This window comes from Electrona antarctica, assembly GCF_951216825.1.
Source record: "Electrona antarctica genome assembly, chromosome: 5".
NCBI lineage: Eukaryota > Metazoa > Chordata > Actinopteri > Myctophiformes > Myctophidae > Electrona > Electrona antarctica.
The window spans coordinates 12,890,436-12,913,577 of record NC_136810.1 but is presented as its reverse complement, the minus strand read 5'-3'; the positions used below and the strand labels follow the sequence as shown (position 1 = coordinate 12,913,577).

The following is a 23,142-nucleotide window of genomic DNA, read 5'->3' as shown; positions in this document are numbered from 1 at the left end:
TATTTAACTCACCCAAAACATACAGCTTGTTTTGATAAAAAACGCAGCCTGGGTTAAATGGATTAAAAAAAATCCGTTCCCATAGACATCATACAGTAAGCCAGCTGACTTTTCACTTCTCTTTTTTTCCTGTTTACTTTGCACGGCATCCGGACGTGTGCAGAACAGAGTTATGAAACGTAATTAATAAACATGAAAAAGGGCGGCAAATGAGTTAAAGACGGGGTGAAATGGTTAATTTGGGCATTTTATTTTGAAGTTTCAGCCTAAAACGCAGGCTCTGAGTTTCTTGAACCAATCAGAGCGTCGCATCCCTTCAGGCGATGGGACGGTAGCTCTGGCGCAGATGCATGGACTTTGTTTACAAGTCAGACAGTCGGCCATCTCTACCAGTTTACTGCTATGTGGCTTATTTGTAACCTATAATGTTTTCACATACATATTTTAGCGTGATGATTACGTTTAAACGAGTAATACACTGTCTGGATGGTCATCTTGAATGAGATCAGTAGTAGTAGTAGTCAAAACCACCAGTGTTTGGAGGACGACACAGCAATGAGAATCAAACAGGTGAATTTAATCAAGATTCATTAATATGCATGTGAGCCTCTACATGTCATCACGCAGCATGTTTTCCTTCAAAGGAAGTAATTCAAATTAGATTTTTATGGACTTTTGATATAAAAATAGTAAAATACACAACATTTTTCCCATTTCTTTGGCATCCATTGTTAGGTATGCCCCATTGTCACTCCAAACACCATTGTAACCATGATAGTCATTGAAAACACCCGTCCTGGTTTTTGGTGACTGATATTGCCCTTCTAATGGAGGCCCTGTTTACTCTTCTACTTTTTTTTCTTTTTCTTTTTATCAAAACTACAATCCGATCTACAAGGTCACGATGTGTGAATTAATTTAAAACATTCTATACATTTTTATACATACATTTGAAAGCATGTCAGTGCTATGCTAACAGCCTGGTACTGACTGACTGACTGACTGACTGACTGACTGAGTGTGTGTGTGTGTGTGTGTGTGTGTGTGTGTGTGTGTGTGTGTGTGTGTGTGTGTGTGTGTGTGTGTGTGTGTGTGTGTGTGTGTGTGTGTGTGTGTGCGTGCGTGCGTGCGTGCGTGCGTGCGTGCGTGCGTGTGTGTGTGTGTGTGTTACCTGCGCCCTCTCCTCATCATACTCCAGCAGGCCCATTCCATCCAGCCTCTGTAAGTCGATCCAACCCTTCCATAACACACACACCCCGTTCAGGATCATGGGAGCCTTTAAATGCACCTGCAGACAGACAGAGAGAGAGTGAGAGAGAGAGAGATAGCGAGAGAGAGAGAGAGAGAGAGAGAGAGAGAGAGAATTTACAATTTAGGCAGCCGCATTTAGCAGACACTCTTAATCCAGATCGATTTATGTAAGTAAGCAAGGAAAACACAAGGTAATATATCAAATGCATAGAAATTGTGATCTAGGATCATAGGTTTGGTTCAAACAGAGTGAAACCTCTGTATGTGTGTGTGTGTGTGTGCGTGCGTGCGTGCGTGCGTGCGTGCGTGCGTGCGTGCGTGCGTGCGTGCGTGCGTGCGTGCGTGCGCGCGTGTGTGCGTGTGTTTATTTTCGGGTCTTTTCGAGGGTCAATGGTTTCAACAGTTCTATTCAGCTCAAACTAGACATCTTATTTTAACCACAGTGACGCAGATCGCTGTCTCTCAGGGATTTGGCTTCTGTGGATTTTGTTTATCGTGTGTCTCTTTCTCTGCATCATTCTTTGTTGGGACAGTGTTTATCGTGTGTCTCTTTCTCTGTGTCTGTCTTTGTTGGGACAGTGTTTATCGTGTGTCTCTTTCTCTGTCTGTCTTTGTTGAGACAGTGTTTATCGTGTGTCTCTTTCTCTGTGTCTGTCTTTGTTGGGACAGTGTTTATCGTGTGTCTCTTTCCCTGTGTCTTTCTTTGTTGGGACAGTGTTTATCGTGTGTCTCTTTCTCTGTGTCTGTCTTTGTTGGGACAGTGTTTATCGTGTGTCTCTTTCTCTGTGTCTGTCTTTGTTGGGACAGTGTTTATCGTGTGTCTCTTTCTCTGTGTCTGTCTTTGTTGGGACAGTGTTCATCGTGTGTCTCTTTCCCTGCGTCATTCTTTGTTGGGACAGTGTTTGGACACAGCTAGCGCGCAAGATCAGATCATTTTGCAGTTTTCTTATGCAAGTATAGATTACATATTATCAAACGGAGGACAGTGAGATTTACATTCATTTTTCAAAAAGGTGTATGTAGAAACATTATAAGCAGTAGTCTAAAGTACATGTACTCGAGTACTGTACTTTTTTTTAGGTATTTTGGACTTTCTTCAGAATTTACAATTCAAAATACTTTTTACCCTTAATCCACTACATCTCAGAGGAAAATATTGTACTTTTACACCACTACAATGTTAGGAAAACTTTAGTTACTTTGTAGATTTGGATTACAGTATTATAAGATCTAATGGGGAGGGGCAAAAGCACGGTCACCCCTGCTCCTCTTTCTAGTCGCAAGGTCGACCTGCAGCAACTTGTCCGCAGACCTTAAAGCCCTGGGTGGAGCATAGGGCTCGATTATATCTGAGAGATAAGAGGGTGACAGGCTTTAAAAACATATAAACATTAAAAACACTTATATCTGAGAGATAAGAAGGTGACAGGCTTTAAAAACATGTAAACATTAAAAGCACATTAATTGTTTGGGATACAGTGCCCTGAAAGGACCCCATGGACCGCCTACGCCGAGAATCACTGCAGTGATGCATAATATGTGTTTGTTGTTCTACACATTTAAAGTTGGTTGTGTAGTTCAAACACATCAATGGCGTATGCATATTCTGTAGTAGCATCTGCTCGGTCTTGTTCTGATTATAATCCAGACCATTCAGTCTCCATTGACACAGTCCATAAAAGCTAAACATTGGGGTTTTTAAGTCGTTTTTTTTAGAAGATGGCCGATGCAAGGTTGGTGACAGATCAATGGTGCAAATGTTCAAAATAAAGTCAAAGAAAGGTTCCCACACACTGTCTGGAATTAAAATGTTTTGCACTTTATTAGGTCAATAAAGAGCTAATTATTTTGCTTCCAGGCAGTGTGTGGGACCCTTTCTTGGATTTTATTACCAAAGATCCCCTTTTGAGCAAAATAAACAAATGGCAGAAATATCAAAGAGCAGTAACTTTTTGCCATCGTCCTATAAAAAACCTGACCCATATTGATTGATCTTTATTTATTTATTATTATTATTATTTTTATTGATCTCTAAGAGAAATATGAGTAAAGATACATAAAGCCCCTCAATCCTACACAGACAGACAGACCGACCCTGTCTAGATTCCTTGGTTTGTTAGAATCGTGATGGCTCTGTGCCAAGAATCAGAGCCTATTTGTCACTGGACGATGCAAAAACGCTAATCCACGCCTTTGTTTTTTCTCGGCTTGATTACTGCAATGCACTTTTTTCTGGATTGCCTAAGAAAACAACTGACAGATTACAAATGAGACGTAGCTTGCGAAGTTAGTTCATTCAGACAACCTCAAGGGGGTTCATGCCATGCTCAAGGCGCATACTATACTCAAGGGGTTAACATGCTGCATTACTATGTGGGTGTACAGTGTGTGCAGTCCCTCACGTCATTCGCCGATGCGGCAGTCAGCTGACCAATTGGGCGGGCTACTTAAGCTCACCAGTCTGCATGCTCTTCCTGCCTTCCTCTGCATATGGTCCCCGGTTGTATGCGATGTTTTTTGTTCCTGCTGCTATTGCTGTCCGTGTGGGCAGCTACTTCCGCTTAAATTATGCTTCTCAGCTACTGTCCTTGCTGTGATAAGGGCCTGCAGGTTGTATGCAAATATTGAGTTTGATATGATTCTGCTAATGCTGCTGAGTTCTATGTGGCTTCAACAAGCTTCATAATAGCCCTTGGTAATTAAGCCGGATGCGCAGTCAGTGCTGCAGCTTCTATTGTAACATGGTATGTGTTCTATAGCCAAGTTCTCATTTTGCTAATGTTTGCCAAGTCAGCCCAGGTGCAGTGTTTCTCCCATTCAGTGATGGGTCCTCAACTCATGTGCAGTGGTTGCCACGTCTGCTTTTATAAGCAATGTTGGGCTTGTTTTCTGTAGTCAATTGTTCGGTTCTGGTGTTCTGTCATGGATCCAAATGACCTTGTCCAATGAACTGTATTATTTCAACGTCGTCGTATTCAGTAGGGTATATATTGTTAATATATAAGTTAAGTTGTCAAGTTGTCACGTGGCGAGTCCTAGTCGGGTACAGGATGGTTCTACACCTGGTTGCTTTCTTTCTCAAGATCTGGCAACTCAGCTGCCTGTTTGTCTCCTAGCAGTTTCATTCATTTTGGAGCAAGACTTCAGTCACACTCTGCTTACCAAAGTATTCCTTAAAACACTTTCTATATGTGCTTTGGAAAGTGTTGTCTGTGAGGTAACTACCTTAATTGCAATCTTGATATAGGTTGGTGCTTTTGTAGCCATGTGGTGTTGAGGTTTCCTCATTGCCATGAGGGTTTGTTCATGCTAAACTAATGCTAAACCCTTTTGCCTGTGATTTATTATGCTTCAGTTTTATGCTGGTTAACACTAATACATTTATGCAGCTCTAGAAGAGCTTCTGACTGTCAAGTCATATGTGGCATAGTTATTAATCTTAAAGTTATTCCATGTTTCCAATTCATAAGGACAGTATCATATGTTATGGTTAATTCATCTCAATCCATTTCAGTTATGTGCAGCGTCATTCTAAAGTAGGTTAAAATTGCAAATTGCATTTGCAGTAATGTCATGTCAAGTGACATAGCCTACTGTCTACTGCTGTAGATCTGTAGATTTGTTTCTAGCTGTTTATTTTCGGACGTATTTCTCAATGGGCATCATTTAATTAGTGCTTTCTTTTCGTTGTATCATGTCTCAGCTTCACTATCCGGGTTGAGCTGTCTTGGAGAAGAGTTAAAAGCCAGACTGCTGCCTCCGTCCGCCTCTTCAAGCATATCTAGCTGTCGGTCTAGTCACTCCAGTGTATACCCCCCTCACTCTCTTTGAGGTCAGAAGTTCAGATCAATATATATATATATATATATATATATATATATATATATATATATAGCGCCTTGTCACCGTGTGTCCCATTGCCCATTTGTCACCTTTAATGTTTCAGATTCATATTGTATGTTCTGTTGATCAGTCCTTGAGTAGGACTAGGTAATGGCAGTTGCTTTGTGGGACTGAAGATGTTTCAAAAGGTGGTAGGCTAGCAGCTTGCGTATTGCTTCATTTCTGCACAACTAACATCCACTGCCAGGAGCTCTAAAGTGAAACTCCTAAGCATTAATTCATCACTTATCCGTGAGGGGACCTGGGATGAAGGAAGGCAGCCATAGACGTATGTCTATGTTCGCAGCAAGCTTGGCTTCCGTGTCGCAGTGCTTGTGCGACCTATAGCGTGTGAAAACGTGTACGTCACCAAGAGGGGGTGGCGTCTGAAAAGCTTGGGACGGCCCTCTCGTGGGCATTAAATTCTAGCCCACATCACTCAGAATAGAGTGACGGTGGTATGTATTTGTAAACATTAAGCTCGTTCTTGGCGACAACATAGTGAACCAACACCACGTCGGGCCCAAATACATTACAAGGACAAGTTAAATGTTGTGAACAAACACGGCTGTGCTTAGATACTTTGTTGAACATTATGTCTCTGCGCCCATGCGCCGATCCAAGCCATTCTACGTCTTTTGTAAACTCGTCAATCTGGGTTCCTTGATGCTGTCTCCATGCTGGAAAGCTGAACATCTAATTCCGTTTTCTGGCTCATTTCCTCGACGTGACCTGCTGTGGCACTTATTTACTGAGCAAGTCTGCACCATTGTGAGGTCAGTTTTGTTTTTGTTTTTCTCAATGCAAACAAGCCAGCAAGTATGGCGGCCGCTACCATGTGACACATGTGTTGATGCCCCCTCCAGGAGATTTTGGTACACCCTATTGGTTGTGTTTTCCCCGGTGCAGCCGGGAAATGTAGTCTGCCAGTTGTATTCAGACCAGTAATCGATTTGATGTCGCTCAGTACCACTATAGTATTGAGTAACAGCATTAGGCAAATATCACAGTGATGACGTTTAATGTCTATTTAATTCCGCAGTGGATATATCATAAGTTTGGGTTAGTTGCAACTTGCATAGGAGGCCTTTGCTTGTTTCTCCAGTTTCAATTGAAACGGGCCTCCACCCTCAGGGGGCCTCCGAGCGCTGGCTGACTGTCGGGTGTCCCCCGCCACCCTTGGCCTCTCGCTCACTCATATCTTGTTGTTAATCTACTTAACGTTGCAGTTAGTAGGGATGGGACCGATTTTCTTCGTGGCCGCTTGGTAGCTACTTGGTAGCTACTATCAGGTGAAATCTGTTGTAAGCCTTCATTTTCTGGTACCAGCTCAGGGGCCTCGTTGCTAGTCGAGTCCGCCCAGGGTCTGGGAGGTTGTGGCTCGATCACCGGCTGGGTCATACCAAAGACTCCGGGAAAATGGGAACCCAGTGCTTCCTCCGATCCTCGGCACTCTGCATCAATGGTCGGACTGGAGTAAGTCCCTGCGTCATTCCAGTGTCACGTCCAGGGGCTGTACGTGTACATCAATCCGCCTCACACTTCTGAATCAAGAGTTGGGCTCCTGCCCCGGGCCTCATGACTCTGCAAGGCTTGTTTTTCTGCTCCTCTTAGTTATTGCTTCAAATGGCATTGGATGGCAATCTAAATGAATGCAGTATAAGTTCATAGGTAATGGCATCGATGTCGTCAATTATCTGTCATCGCTTCCTCATAGAAGCTGTTTAGTGTCATGTTAAATTAATTAATACATGTATTAACAATATTCATTATTATAATAAAGGTCACACCCGTGTGAACTGAGTGGTGCAAGGTCTTATGTGGTCTGATCAGCTATGTCAGTGACGTCACACACTAACCATAGTAACCATGCTCACCTTTGCACGGACACGTAGGTATACAGGTACACAAATACAGACAAGCTGGTTGTTGGAGTGGTTTGCACCACTCAAAAATAAGTGGCTATACAGGACAGGCATATATCTTGCTTTCTCTCAAAGCAGATCATGTTTTATCTATTATCTGTGGCTCATTTGTTCAACAGGTTCATGACCCTCAGATATTCTCTTGGTCCTAAGCTTTCTTTCAGCACAAGTCTCAGACGTCCTAAGGTCGCTCAGTCAGGAGATTCACCAATGCTTCTTCAGCTGGCGTTGGTCGGTTGGGGTTTCTTCGAAAGTGATGGTTCTAGTATCTTGCGAAGAAGTAAGTCCATCACCATCACCCTGACCCTGCAGCGCTGTTGATTCTGCAGCATGATTATAGATTGCTCGTATGGAACATAGTAGTGTATCTCATCCCAGTTCTGGACGAGGGTGGTCTTGAACAGTTCTCGGGTCTGCATGACATGAAGCTATTTTAACTTCTTTAAGCTCATATTCAATTGCTCAAAGGCCTCATGAAGAGCATATGCCGCTCATGTAAGTTAATTCATTAGGGGCATCTATCACGTGGGTGTCTAAATAGACTAGGATTAAGATCTAAGGCTTTTCTCTTTAAATATCGGTTTCTCTCTCTTTAAACGGCTTATCGGGCTCGTGTGGTGTGGGAAGTCTCTTCTGCTGATCTTGACCCTCAGCATGATCTCTGTTTCCGATCCGTGCTTAGGATCCCCTATTCACACTTTTAATCATTCAGCCAGGATGAAGTATAAGTAACTCTGTCTCTGCTTGTGTCTTTTAGTTCTGCATTGGGCAACCTGCTTTGGCTGCGTTCTGGACTCCGTAAGGTGGCGTGAGCCCTGCCTAAGCCAGGGCTATCGGTCTTCTCAGCTCATGCCCTCGCTACTCCTGATTCTACTGCCACGCTGATGCGCCAGTTGCCAACCAAAACTCAGGCCATGGTCCTCAGCTGCCCATGAATCATTATGTGCATCTAATCAGAAGAGCTTCAGTTGCTTATTCAGGATGTAATGAATGCAAGTGCTGTATCCGATCAGGAATGGTAATCTTATTACCTTGCATATACGGTGGTCGCTGGGTGGAATGCTTACAGGTCGTTATCTCAAGCTAAATGGCTATAGTAGCATACCGGTTCTCATCTCAAGCTTATGTTCATAGCGGCTCTGAAACAGCGGGCCGGTGGCGTTCCTCTTGCTGACAGAGGGCCGGTGGCGTTCCTCTTGCTGACAGAGGGCTGGTGGCGTTCCTCTTGCTGAGGACGTCGGCGTAACGGTGAATGGTTGCACTACACGCGTGTAGTGCAACAGCAGCAGCAGCAGCAGCAGCAGCAGCAGCAGCAGCAGCGTAGAATATAGCAGCATACCGCTTCTCTTCTCAAGCTTGAGAAACAGCGGGCCGGTGGCGTTCCTCTTGCTGACAGAGGGCCGGTGGCGTTCCTCTTGCTGAGGACGTCGGCATAACGGTGAATGGTTGCACTACACGCGCGCAGCAGCGTAGAATATTCCTCTATTGGCAATAGAGGAATGGCCTATCGGCGAGCGCAGCCAAGCAGGCCTTTTTCAGCTAAGCTTAAGGTTAGTATGCCCCAGCCGATCCCAGATGGTTGTCTCTCATGCTGGGAGAAGAAAAAAGAAAAAAGAAAAAAGGGGATCGGCCGGGGCCCCACACATTATTTTTTCTCAAGAGGTAAGCCTCACGGCTCGGCGTGCAGTCATGGCTACACATAGCTCACGTAAAAGTTAAAATATCCGTGCAAAATCCAGAAATGCATAGCTTGCATTTCGTCACTATTCTCAGTGGGACATCTGCACGGATGTGTATCGGTTGAGTATTCCCGTAGGGCGTTCCGGTTCTGCTTTGTTGGGGGGGTTAGCATATCCGGTTCCAGAAATGCATATTTGCATTTCGTCACTGTGTATCCATAGTGGGTCACCTGCCCGGATCAACGGTGAGAGTTCACCGAAAGTATGTGTGTTGGGGGGGTTATTGTATATCTATCTCCCTGCTCTTTATATTCTGTGTTATTGCTTAACCATGCCGAGCAGGGAGAAATCCAGCAGAGCCGAACGCCAAATCTAATATCATATGCACACTTGTTACTCATTCTGCAATAAATATTGGTTTAACTATTCGTGAGTTGTCTGACTGAAATGAGACGTAGCTTGCGAAGTTAGTTCATTCAGACAACCTCAAGGGGGTTCATGCCATGCTCAAGGCGCATACTATACTCAAGGGGTTAACATGCTGCATTACTATGTGGGTGTACAGTGTGTGCAGTCCCTCACGTCATTCGCCGATGCGGCAGTCAGCTGACCAATTGGGCGGGCTACTTAAGCTCACCAGTCTGCATGCTCTTCCTGCCTTCCTCTGCATATGGTCCCCGGTTGTATGCGATGTTTTTTCCCACCTCCTCCCCAGCACCACCACGGCTCTGCTATTTATGTTCCCCATGGGGGGTTATTGTATATCTATCTCCCTGCTCTTTATATTCTGTGTTATTGCTTAACCATGCCGAGCAGGGAGAAATCCAGCAGAGCCGAACGCCAAATCTAATATCATATGCACACTTGTTACTCATTCTGCAATAAATATTGGTTTAACTATTCGTGAGTTGTCTGACTGAACTTGTCCAAAATGCAGCAGCCAGAGTCTTAACTAGAACTAAGATGAGAGAACATATTACTCCAGTCTTGGCTTCATTGCACTGGCTTCCGGTTGTTTTTAGGATTGATTTTAAAATTCTTTTACTTGTTTATAAAGCTCTCAATGGTCTCGCACCTTCCTACCTACATGACTGCCTGCCGAAATATGTCCCAAACCGCCCCCTAAGGTCTTCCACTGCTGGCCTTCTCGCTTTGCCTAAAAAAATGGCAACTAAAAAATACGGGGAAGCAGCTTTTTGCTTCTACGGGCCGACGGCGTGGAACAAACTCCCACTGTACCTTCGACAGGCAGCCTCTGTAGACATTTTTAAAGCTCAGCTCAAGACCCACTTCTACACCCTTGCTTTTAATTGATTTATTTGTCTTTTTAAAAAATAAAATTATTCATGTCCTCACTGTATTGTTTATGCCCTGCCTTTCTTTTCTTGTTTTGTGTAAAGCACTTTGAGCTGCATTTCATGTCATGAAAGGTGCTATACAAATAAAGTTTTATTATTATTATTATTATTATTATTATTATTAAGTAGCACTGAGGCCTCTCTCTATCTCTCTCTCTCTCTCTCTCTCTCTCTCTTGTCTAGGTATCCCGTATTAAACTTCATGACCTATTTTAACAATGTAATCTTTAACATAAAAGCAAGTAGGTTTTGTCCACAACATTGGGTTTAGAAATAGAGCGTCGCAGTCCCGCCCCCTTTCATGACGATGCCAGGCCCAGGAAATAATTCCCAATGCATTTTTCCCATAGACATTTAAAAAAGTATTTATTTAAAGACGTTTACGCCGCGGACAAAGCCAACTTGAGTCGTGACAAATCATGACAATAAACACAATATTTTGGACCAAACAAATAATTACAAAGAAGAAAAACAAGAAAAAAAGTGTTGTAACCTGTGTTTTCTTCTTCTTTTTAATTATTTGTTCGGCCTGAAAAATTGTGTTTGTTGTCATGATTTCTCACAACTCGAGTTGTCATTGTACGACGCTTAAAAGGTCTTTAAATAAACACTTTTTGAAATGTCTATGAGGAAAATGAACGGGAAATCATTTCCTGGGCCCTGGTAGGGGGCGGGACTGCGACGCTCTATAATACAATCGATTTGCACATTGCATTTAGCCGTCAATCCATTGTCAAGTAAGCTAGCTCAGGAAAGTGAACATCTCTAATTATAGTGGAGTTATAGTAAAATGAAAAGAAACATTATCACACCTACACTTCAACTTAGTTATAAAATTACACATTTTCAGGTGACGTTTTTCACATGACTGACTAAAACTACATTAAAAATTGCTGTCAAAATCAACACTGGTGTAGGCACATTAAAACACTGTAGGCTATTAAGTAAGAGAGGAGATATTGTATGTGTGTCCTGTTACAGTACATCATTAGATCACAACATTTTTATTTATTCACATTCATTGTCTCTTTAGTGAAAGGCAGCCTGCGTTTCTGGACCCGTTTTGCATGGCATTTTTCTTCCTTTCTTTCTTTGTTTAGAGGCCACACACGTGCACGCACGTACGCACGTACGCACGCACGCACGCACGCACGCACGCACGCACGCACGCACGCACGCACGCACGCACGCACGCACGCACGCACGCACGCACGCACGCACGCACGCACGCACGCACGCACACACACACACACACACACACACACACACACACACACACACACACACAGAAAGTGTCTATTGAACAATGCTTCGAAAAAGTAATCACATAGAAGTGTACGAACATGTCTGTTGGCAGCCCCATGTGTGTTATCTATCATTAACATAACATTTTATTTTATTTTTCATATAAGATGATGTCTGGCAACATAATGTCTATTTGTTTGTCTGTTTGTGTGTTTTATTGTTGTTCATGAAGAATGAATACAATTGAATTTAAGTAAAAAGAAAATCCAAAATGACACGGATGGTTTCCCGGTTTTAATGGGTTAACCACCTGCATATTTCAACATTCTATGTTTGTGTTTGTGCCAAATGAATGCCCTACTTCGTCATACTACTAGCCTGGGTCCCAGCCTGATTGGCTGCGTTCCGTGGATGTGTGACAATTACAAATCCATGGATGGAACCCAGGCTATCATACTAGTAGTGTCACACAACAAAACAGCAGACCAACAAGCTGCAGTACAAGCGTCACATCACAATGCGTTGTGAAGTTGTAGATCTGGTATTAATTGTTTTTTAAGTGAAAGTGAAAATGTCTCTCTGTGTTAAAAAAACAACCAAGCTATATATGTAAATAATAAATATTGAATCAATGAAAAGTATTAACAAGAGCTTGTGAATGAATCATAACTTCATTGGATCCACTATCTTAGTTCCAGAAAAGCAGGGCTTTGTACATCCAAGGTGTCTCTCGTCTGCTGCAGATGATGTATACACTAAAAAGGAGCCTGTCTGCACTATTTCTATCTGAGTAAACAACTGCTTAGGAATAAATTAACATGCACGCGCGCGCGCACGCACGCCACACACACACACACACACACACACACACACACACACACACACACACACACACACACACACACACACACACACACACACACACACACACACACACACACACACACACACACAGTAAACACAAACACACACACCCACAAGCGCTTGGTTTTTTTTGTGTGTGATACAGGGATAAGGTCCACGTTCCTGCATTTTTACTCAGGCTATTTTTGGACAGTCTCTCACAGGGGCCTCTTTTACCACAACTACCCACATTGCACTGGGGCTGCTGAGGAGACCGCACTCCAAAAGAACAGAATGTCAAGTTTTGTGTGTGTGTGTGTGTGTGTGTGTGTGTGTGTGTCTCAGAGAGAGAGGGCGAGGGGGAAAGATGGCTCCCACATTTGTGTGCCTGCATAAGGCTTTTAGAAGAAAGCTTCAGTGGAGCTGACAGGAAAAATGTGTGTGTGTGTGTGTGTGTGTGTGTGTGTGTGTGTGTGTGTGTGTGTGTGTGTGTCCGTATATGCATGTATGTATCTGTGTGTGGGTTCTTGTGTGAGAGGAAAATATGGAGAAACGGCCCAACCACAGACTTCCTCTGAGAGAGCCATGTCAACCCCCACATCCATTTACTGACTGACACGCACGCACGCACGCACGCACGCACGCACGCACGCACGCACGCACGCACGCCCGCACGCACGCACGCACGCACGCACGCACGCACGCACGCACGCACGCACGCACACACGCACGCACGCACACACACAGAAAAAAAATGTGAAAAATCATAGAAGCGGGGAAATTTCAAAAAGAGTGACAATTTAATGCACGCACAAATTATGCACACACGCATACATGCAGGCATGCATGCAGGCACACACAGATCCCCCATCGCACATGCGCATGCACAGTCGCACACACACACACACACACACACACACACACACACACACACACACACACACACACACACACACACACACACACACACACACACACACACACACACACACACACACACACACACACACACACACACTGAACTAAGACAGGCCAGATATGAGACCATTTTAACTCACTGAGAAGCAGAGTTTTGTGCCTTCCTTCTTCCACTTCCTGGTTTGCTACATTCTCAGTGGTACACCTAAGATGGCTGTCGGACTATGTTTTGATAGAGCTGTTAGGAATTATGTAATTCCACAGAGTACTGCATGCTGGAGACTCGGCAAGGTGCAGGTTACAGAGAAAACATTAAGCTGTAAGCTATATAACTGAGGTGACAGTGCTGAAGCATCTACGCAGTACGCAGTGTTCATTTTGTCGATTAATAACTGCCGAAAAACGTTGGACACTGATGAAAACGACATCAAAACGATATGTGATATTATGTGATATATAATGACTAAAACTAAGACTAAATATATTGACAATTTCATCAACAAATAGACACTACTAGACTAAAATGTTATAGGGAGGGACTAGTGGAGAAGAGATCCAGTAGAACTAAAAGACAAGTCATTTTATGTTTGGTTGCGCTCGGATGTTGCTCTCTGTATTAGTAGATCTAGAAGCTCACAAACTCATGGCATTGTGAGCTTAGAGCATGAAATCAAGTGTAAAATCAGCCATTACGGCACCATGGAGGCTCGACAAAATCAACTGTAGATTTCGTCTAACTAAACCCTTATGATATTTAGTCGACAAAAACACTCACGTTTCAGATGATTAAAATATGACAAATACTAAATAAAGATGTATTCAAAAGACTATGACTAAACTAAATGTAAATTTGCTGTAAAATGAACACTGCATCTACGGGGTGTGTGTGTGTGTGTGTGTGTGTGTGTGTGTGTGTGTGTGTGTGTGTGTGTGTGTGTGTGTGTGTGTGTGTGTGTGTGCGTGTGTGTGTGTGTGCGTGTGTGTGTGTGTGCGTGCGTGCGTGCGTGCGTGCGTGCGTGCGTGCGCGCGCATGCTGGCACACAGGCCTCTCATTCAGACGTGTGCCAACCATCCAGTCAGCACAACTACTGTATCAGCAGAGGTGAACACACACCGAGGAATAAAACCCAAGTGCCTATTCTTTGTGTTTCTTGTTTATTTGAATGTGTGTGTGTGTGTGTGTGTGTGTGTGTGTGTGTGTGTGTGTGTGTGTGTGTGTGTGTGTGTGTGTGTGTGTGTGTGTGTGTGTGTGTGTGTGTGTGTGTGTGTTCACGCGCGCGTGCATGCGCTTGTATCCACAGCAAGGAGTGGGTGACAGACCTTGCTTGGCAAATTTCAGAAGGGCTGAAAACAGAAACCCATTGTGTTCACTCACAACTCGTGGGTGTCTGTCTGCCTGTGTGTGTGTGCGTGCGTGCGTTCGTGCGACCGGGCATGTGTGTGTGTGCGTGTATGTGCATGTGTGTATGTGCCTGTGTGGTGTCTGAGCTTGAGGCAAAAACTTATTTGGAGCAATAATTATGTTATTATACAGAAGAATGTTACATCAATGACTGTCTGGAGCGGTGTCTCTGTTCACACAGTAAACACGGGTTTGAGTGTATGTGTGTGTATGTGTGTGTGTGTGTGTGTGTGTGTGTGTGTGTGTGTGTGTGTGTGTGTGTGTGTGTGTGTGTGTGTGTGTGTGTGTGTGTGTGTGTGTGTGTGCATGCACATACTGTATGTGCATGTGTTATGTTCCACACAATAAACACAAGTGTGTGTCTGAGTCAGCAGCAATTCAAGGGCGACTCATGCTCTCGTTGTCTGTCTTCCACTTTCATCTGTTACTCTCTCTCCATATCTGTGTTTCCATCTAAAGAATGCCTTCAACCAATCTGTAACCACTAGAGCCCAACCAGTTAACCATTTGTTTTCACTGATGTTTTTTCAAATTTCAACATTTTCTAATACATTCTATTTGAGAACATTTAATTTATAAGCAAACCATAAATAACCAAATTGATTTTTTTAATACATTTAAATTGTAACCACTACAATTGCGATCAAAAGGTTTCAAATGCATAGCAAAACTTAGATCTGCTATTTTTTGTAATTCTTTTTAACTTTTGAAGACATTTGAAAATGTTCACCTGTGATGCCAGAAATCGGGACACATCGGCTGCATACGGTAATTGCAGATATCGATGCCGTCCAAAACAAAGTCAAATAATGGGTCAGGCTCTATTCATTTGTAACTCAGAGAATGTACAAAACAAATGGGTTCCATTTGTACTCTCTGAGTGCGATACGGTTCAAAGTGTGTGCCAGGCCAGCAGTGAGAGGCTGGCCTACAGGGCAACCACAGTCCAAACAGATGCATCATCTCTGATTCATACCCCCTGTCCTCCTGCCACACAGTGGCACTTTTATATGCCGAGTGTACAGGCTCCACACAACGGATGTCATGCAGTCACTGGTAGAGAATTAGAGATGATGGCTTTGAACCAAAAGGTTGTTATTTTTCAATCCCGGCCCAGCTGAGGAACAGACTATATACACACACAGAGAAATGGTGAATGGAACTTGATAAATGACCAGGAGGAGGAGGAGATGCAGAGCGATCGAGGGACAATAAACGCGGCATTAACAGGTGGGTGTGTCCGGTGTGAACAGGTGCTCTAGTCAAAACAGCAGCAGGTGGAGATCCGTTACTGGCCTCCTACTCTTAATCCTATAGCCCAACGTCTACTGGCCTATTGTCTGGAACACACACACGCACACGCACACAGACGCAGACACACACACACACACACACACACACACACACACACACACACACACACACACACACACACACACACACACACACACACACACACACACACACAGACAGACACGTACGCACACACATAAATATACACAACCTTGCTAATGGTAGAAATATAATGGTATGGTCCCACGTCATGCTTGACCACTAGCCGTTCATCTGTTTCATCCTCAGCCCATAATTATAATAATGGCCACCATTAGAATAGGCGAAGGTGACTTATACTGTAAGCCACTTGTGAAAGGGTCTTGTTCCATGGTTGTTTCAGATCAGAACTACACTGTAAGCCACTGGTGAAAGGGTCTATGTTCCATGGTTGTTTCAGATCAGAACTACACTGTAAGCCACTTGTGAAAGGGTCTATGTTCCATGGTTGTTTCAGATCAGAACTACACTGTAAGCCACTTGTGAAAGGGTCTATTTTCCATGGTTGTTTCAGATCAGAACTACACTGTAAGCCACTTGTGAAAGGGTCTATGTTCCATGGTTGTTTCAGAACTACTATATACTGTAGAGCTATTAAACGAGATGCATTTCAAAAGAGGAAGGCTTGAACCAATCAAACTACCAGTAGACAGTAACGTGTTGTTGTGAGCTTTGGCTATTTTCAGCATGCAACCAGGTGTAAAATCAGCCATTACGACGTTATCAAGGCCGGCCAAAATATATTTGGCGACTAAGTCAACTGTAGATTGACAAAAAATATGACTAAAACTAAATGTAATTTTAATTCAAAAGACTATGACTAAAACTAAGTCAAAATCACTGGCTGGAGCCAGGCTAAGCTTTCCCCACAATAACAGACAACAGAAAATACTGTAGTAGAGTCCTGAGGGACTATACGGTCAACCGTATAGGGTTTATAGTGGTTAACTCTGACATGCTACTCTGGAGTGCTTGGGGACCCAACACAATGGTGGACATCTTCAGGCCTGTGGGGACCAGGACCACAGGCTGGGAGAATGACAAACTCTCCTCCTGTCAGCTGGCCCAAAGGGACAGAGGTGGACATCTTCAGGCCTGTGGGGACCAGGACCACAGGCTGGGAGAATGACAAACTCTACTCCTGTCAGCTGGCCCAAAGGGACAGAGGAATAAAGGTGACACACACATGCTGGATTTCACACCGGTTTGACCTCCCTCCCTCCCTAGCTCCATCCCTCTCTCTATCTGTCTGTCTGTCTCTCTTCTAACTTTACACAAACTCTACCGATATATTTAACTTGTGTATCGGTCGATACAGAGTATGTATGTATATACAGGAGTACAGGAGGACCCTGCCTGTCTGTGTGGGAGTCACAAAGCATTGTGAAAGTGGGTGTGGCCATTGATCTACAGTCCTGAAGCAGGAAATCTGAAACCCCATGGCAGGAGCCTGCTTTGTGCGTCTGCGTGCGTGTCTGTGTGTGCGTCTGCGTGCGTGCGTCTGTGTGTGTGTCTGCGTGCATGCAGGGGAAAGGCTGTGTGGTCCAGTATGAAATCGGTCTCCATCTGAGGCACATGAAAAATGGATTTATATATACTATGAAGGTATAATAAACACACATCACACTGACTGCACACAGAACACAGGAATGCATACATGCATTCACACACTCTCTCTCTCTCTCTCGCACACACGCACGCACGCACGCACGCACGCACGCACGCGCGCACGCACGCACGCACACACGCACACACACACGCACGCACAATTGCACACGCACACACACACACACACACACACACACACACACACACACACACACACACACACACACACACACACACACACACACGCGCTGCAGCAGCGGTAGCAGAGGGAACCAATTAGTGGTCTGGCTTTGATGATGTCACAGACAAGCCGTGCACCAATAGAGTGGCTTCCGTTGGAAAGGAAACATGACACCCCACATGCATGCATGTGTGAATGGACACACACACACACACACACACACACACACACACACACACACACACACACACACACACACACACACACACACGACTCAGAAGATCCATTATCTGACACCATTGTTCCTTTCGAATGAAGAAGTCCTTCATCACACACAAACATCAAGTTCAAAGCCAATCCTGTGTGCCTGCAGGCTCCACAACCAAGCTGGACCTGCAAAGTTAAACTCCTCGGGTTAACTCAAACGAAATATGATTTCATTTATACACTCTCTGTGTTACAAATGGATGAATTTACACTGAGGAGTTTACAGTGTAATTACACAGTAATTACACTGCATTGTTGACTTGACTACTGAACTCTTGCACATGGGACTGTTGACAATACACATCACCACTTTAGCATCACTGCTCACTGCTGGCTGGCTACTACTGCTACAGTATGTATATATTGTCAAACACATGATTGTTAAAGGTGTAGGGAAACGGAAATGGTGGGCATTTTATTTTGAAGTTTCAGCTTGAAACGCTGGCTCTGAAGTTTCTGAACCAATCAGAGCGTCGCATTCCTTCAGGCTATGGGGTCTCAAAGTCTGTGACTTCCTGCACGTGCAGTTTCGTTTGTAAACAAAGTGACAGAGAGACGTGGGGCAAAGCCAGGGAATTATTTCTAACCTATACACAACCTATATACATATTTTAGCGTGATGATTAAGTTTACAACGAGTAATACACTGTCTAAGTGTAAAACGGAGTAGTTCTTTAATCACACCCAGCTGTGTTGGAGGAGGATGAAGCTATGGGAATCAAACTGGTGAGCTTCATTTTTATTGGCTTTTATTGATGTGGGCCTCGACACATCATCACGCAGCACATTTTCGTTTTCAGGAAGTAATTAAAAAAATACTGTTATGGACTTTTGATATAAAAACACAACCATTTTTTGGCATCCATTGTTAGGTACTGTATGCTCATATGGTCTAAAAGTGTGAAAAACTTATTTTTAATTTCACTACACCTTTAAGGATAGACCATTCTATGAACAGTTTATCCCAGGGTTGTGAGCTTGTAGATCGGCTATGTTTGGTGAATGTTCCCCCCAGAATAGGGATGTTGGGGTTTAAGTGGTTAAAGGCCAAGTATAACAATTATTTTCGGTCTGTCCTAAATGGAAACAAATATTCTCTCACATTTTCCTCGTGACATACTTTGTCGGAAAGATTTACATATTTTCGTACCGTTAATATGACATAAGGTGCTATAAAGTAACAATCCTATAGAGGGTATGCGTGTGACATCATCATCAAACCAGGAAGTTATGCAGGAAGATCTACTGAGTGGCAAAAAACTACTTTCTGGCTTTGACAGCCCATACGTCCACACAGAAAAGTCCTATCTGATTGCATTAAACAACATTAAACAATGTTAAACTCACTTTGCATGTTGCTTTGCCACTCGATATGCTACTCGATGTGCCATTCACTTTAAGCATGCGCATACCCTCTATTCAGGGGTGAAAACATTATTTACAGGGATGACCTGAGCAAAAAAAAGTTCTGACTGGACTATCCTTAACAAGCATGTCAATAATGTACATCTATTCATTTGTGTTAGACACATATATTTATCTTTCGTGGACAAATACTAATTTCTTGTATCTTAATATCACTGTAGAGTTAATAGCCTATGACAGGCTAACTGCTACTGTAGCTAGCTAGTGAGCTAGATGATGCTACCACTAAAATTAACCTCTTCCACAGCTGGATGCCATTAGAGTGTAATGACAACAAGAGCCTTCAACTCTCTACTGTGTGTGTGTGTGTGTGTGTGTGTGTGTGTGTGTGTGTGTGTGTGTGTGTGCGTGCGTGCGTGCGTGCGTGCGTGCGTGCGTGCGTGCGTGCGTGCGTGCGTGCGTGCGTGCGAGCGAGAGTTTAGCCCTGAATGCCTTGAACCAAACCGCATGCACGCACATTCATACACATAATATGTATACTCGCAAGCATACACACACGCACACACACACACACACACACACACACACACACACACACACACACACACACACACACACACACACACACGTCACACACACACACACACAAATACAGGCGTACATCCAATCACCAAGTTTAACCTGGCTGTGCTACTTTTGTGGCTTGGCAGATTGTGTTTGTAAATGAGAGGCCGAGGGAGTGCAGGGAAGGAGTGTGTGGGAGGAAAGAAGAGTGATGGAAGGAGAAAGCATGCATGGGAGCAAGAAGAGAGAGGGATCGTGGAGGGAGGGAGGGAGGGAGGGAGGGAGGGAGGGAAGGATGGTGTCCGGTAGATGTAGAGAAGTGGTTCACAAACTTTGTAGCAGTTGTAGCTCAAGATCAAAAAACAAAAAATTGATGTCTCCCTGTGACCCAAATTAGTGAAAATATCCAATTTACAAGCTCACATGTCGATCTGCTATTTTCACTACTTCTTAAAACTTTTTATTATTATTTATTTTTATGGAATTTCTTTGACTTTACATTTTTTGAAATGTATAGGAAGTTCTTCTGAAAACGGTTTGACAAAAAAAAGGGATATTTACTCCCAGTGTTTTGGAAACAGTGATGTTAGAGGAAGCAGAGAAAGCAGAACAGTGTGTTGGTGAGGCTTGGCTGGAGAGGGCGACTATCATGGTCACATAATACTATGAGTTAGAGGGCGACTATCATGGTCACATAATACTATGAGTTAGAGGGCGACTATCATGGTCACATAATACTATGAGTTATCATCATCATTATCATCATCACACATGCATGACAAAACACTTTGAATGAACACTTACGTAGTAAAAGTGTATGGAATTAAACCCTATATGCTTTTAAGGCCGGCATGCCTCCACATGAGGAGTCTATACTGGGTCCCCTCCTTTTCTCCCGTATACACAAGATCTTTTTGACAATAGGGGTAGAGTGGCCGGTAGAGTGGCCGATGGGAACCACAAGGTTCCCAGTTCGAACCCGGGCTCCCCTGGAGTTAGTGTCGAAGTGTCCTTGAGTAAGACTCTGAACCCCTGATTGCTCCCGATGTGCAGGTTGCCTTGTATGGTTTCCTCCGCCATCGGTGAATGAATGTTGGGTGAATGTGATGTAATAATCTATGAAAAGCGGCTTGGATAAAGACACTATGTAAATGCAACATTTACCATTTACCAATAACAGTATTCATTTTGTCAACGAAAAATGTTCGTCGACAACCATTTTCCACTAACCTAAACAAAATAAAAATGAAATAAACACTAAGTTATGCTGACTAAACCTAAGACTAGTATAGTGGCAATTTCGTCAACAAATAAAAACTAGACTAAAATGTAAGCAAGGGACTAGTGGAGAAGAGATCCAGTAGAACTCATTTTGGTTGCTCTTATTTTCACCCACTTTCCCAAACAGTGGGTCATGAGTAAATATCCCCCTCCTTTTTCATATATTAAAAATAAACTCAAAACCATTTTTCGAAAGAATTTCCGTAATAAAATTTAAACAATGAAAAAGAAATGCCATAAATTCCCCCAAATGTAACGTTTAAGCGGAAGTGAAAATAACCATTCTACAAGCTCATAGATCTGCTAGTTTCACTAGTTGGATCCCGGGGAGAAATCGGATTCCTCTTTTTGGTCAAGGGCTAAAAAGTTTGGGAGCCACTGGTATAGTATGTGTGTGGTAAGTGGGGGGCGCGGTTACTTGGGAGAGGGCTGGGAGATGGAGAGAGATCAAGCGGTTCATCAGGACAAGAAGCTGCAACTGTTCTCAATTAACCCTGAGGTTTTTCAGCGGGTGCGGAGAGAGAGAGAGAGAGAGAGAGAGAGAGAGAGAGAGAGAGACAGAGAGAGAGAGAGAGAGAGAGAGAGAGAGAGAGAGAGAGAGAGAGAGAGAGAGAGAGAGAGAGAGAGAAGCCTGTCGATTGATGCCAGACCAGAACAGTGGTGGAACCGTTAGTTGGTCGTTATGACCAGCACAACGTTTAGTGGAGTTTGGAGGACTGGTATAATCCAGTTTGGTCACAAGGATACGGCCACAGATGAATTCAATGAATCATCATAAATCCATCATTATCGATACATAAAAACAAAACTTTATAACAGCTAGTGTTAATTTCGTCGACTAAAACTATGACTATGACGTTTAGACAAAACGTAGAGTTTATAGACGTCAAAATCAACTGCAGGTCTAGTCAGACTAAAATCTGTATGGTATTTAGTCAACTAAAACTATAGACTAAAACCAAAACATGAAAGTTTATTCAAAAGACTATGACTAAAATAAATTTGAAAAAAATTATCAAACGTAATAGTGGAGCCTTTTTCTTTAGTTTTGGACTGGTATAATCAAGTTTGGGCTCCACAAAATGGTTCAATGAATGGACAAAATCCATCATTATCAATACGTGGATACATAAAACAATACTTTATAAGAACCTAAAAAACACATTAAAGCAGACACATTGTACCCCAGCTGTGTTTTGTGAGACGCTGTAAAACCTTTAACAGATAGCTAGATAGCTTCCTAGTTTTGATTGAATCATTTTATCCACATCATCAAACAGAGGATTTGAATGAAAAGAGCAGTGAGACGTTTTCTTTTTTCTTGATGACTACACCCTCATTAAAACTTCATTGATCTTGCAGTGCCATTGAGGTGAATGAGTAGAGGGTATATCCTTTTACACATGCACGCACGTACGCACGCACACCGACAAACACACATGAACACATGACCAAGAGGAGTGAAACACACACGCGCGCATACACACATGCGCGCTCGTGCGTGCATAAGAAGACAATCACAACACGCGGCCACCTACAGTTTCTCTCTTTCTCCCTCTCAAACACAGCAACAAATGTGGACGCACACGCACGCACGCACGCACGCACGCACGCACGCACGCACGCACGCACGCACGCACGCAAACGCGCGTAACCTCAGACCCTCCTAGACTACTCCTCATCTGCAGAATGCCAGACACCCGCCCATGAGGCATGCCTCTTTAAATAATTAAGGGGGAGAGATTGGTCTGTCAGCCTCAGGGCGCGAAGGTCCATCGATTCTCCCACAATGCATTATTAATGAGCCGTCAGCCGCCCGCTCCTTTCAGATGGCCAGCATCCGTGGAGAGGCCTTCACACACACACCAACACACACACACACACACACACACACCAACACACACACGTCACTGTCGGGTCCAGGAGACCTGGTATCTCCATATTTAAACTTTTCCATGTTTATGTTTTCTTTTTCACAGATGAATGCCCTACTTAATAATCTCGTGATACGAGAGTGTCACACAAAAGGAGTGAAAACAGC

General features: G+C 43.6%; 1 protein-coding gene across 1 annotated transcript in view; it reads right to left on the bottom strand.

Annotated features, from left to right (window-relative positions):
• The window catches only part of cbfb (core-binding factor subunit beta), a 44,011-nt gene that overhangs the window by 9,513 nt on the left and 11,356 nt on the right, over positions 1-23,142 (bottom strand). Inside the window, 1 exon segment of the mRNA XM_079502052.1 lies at positions 1,172-1,288. Within this exon segment, the coding sequence (XP_079358178.1) occupies positions 1,172-1,288 (117 nt within the window).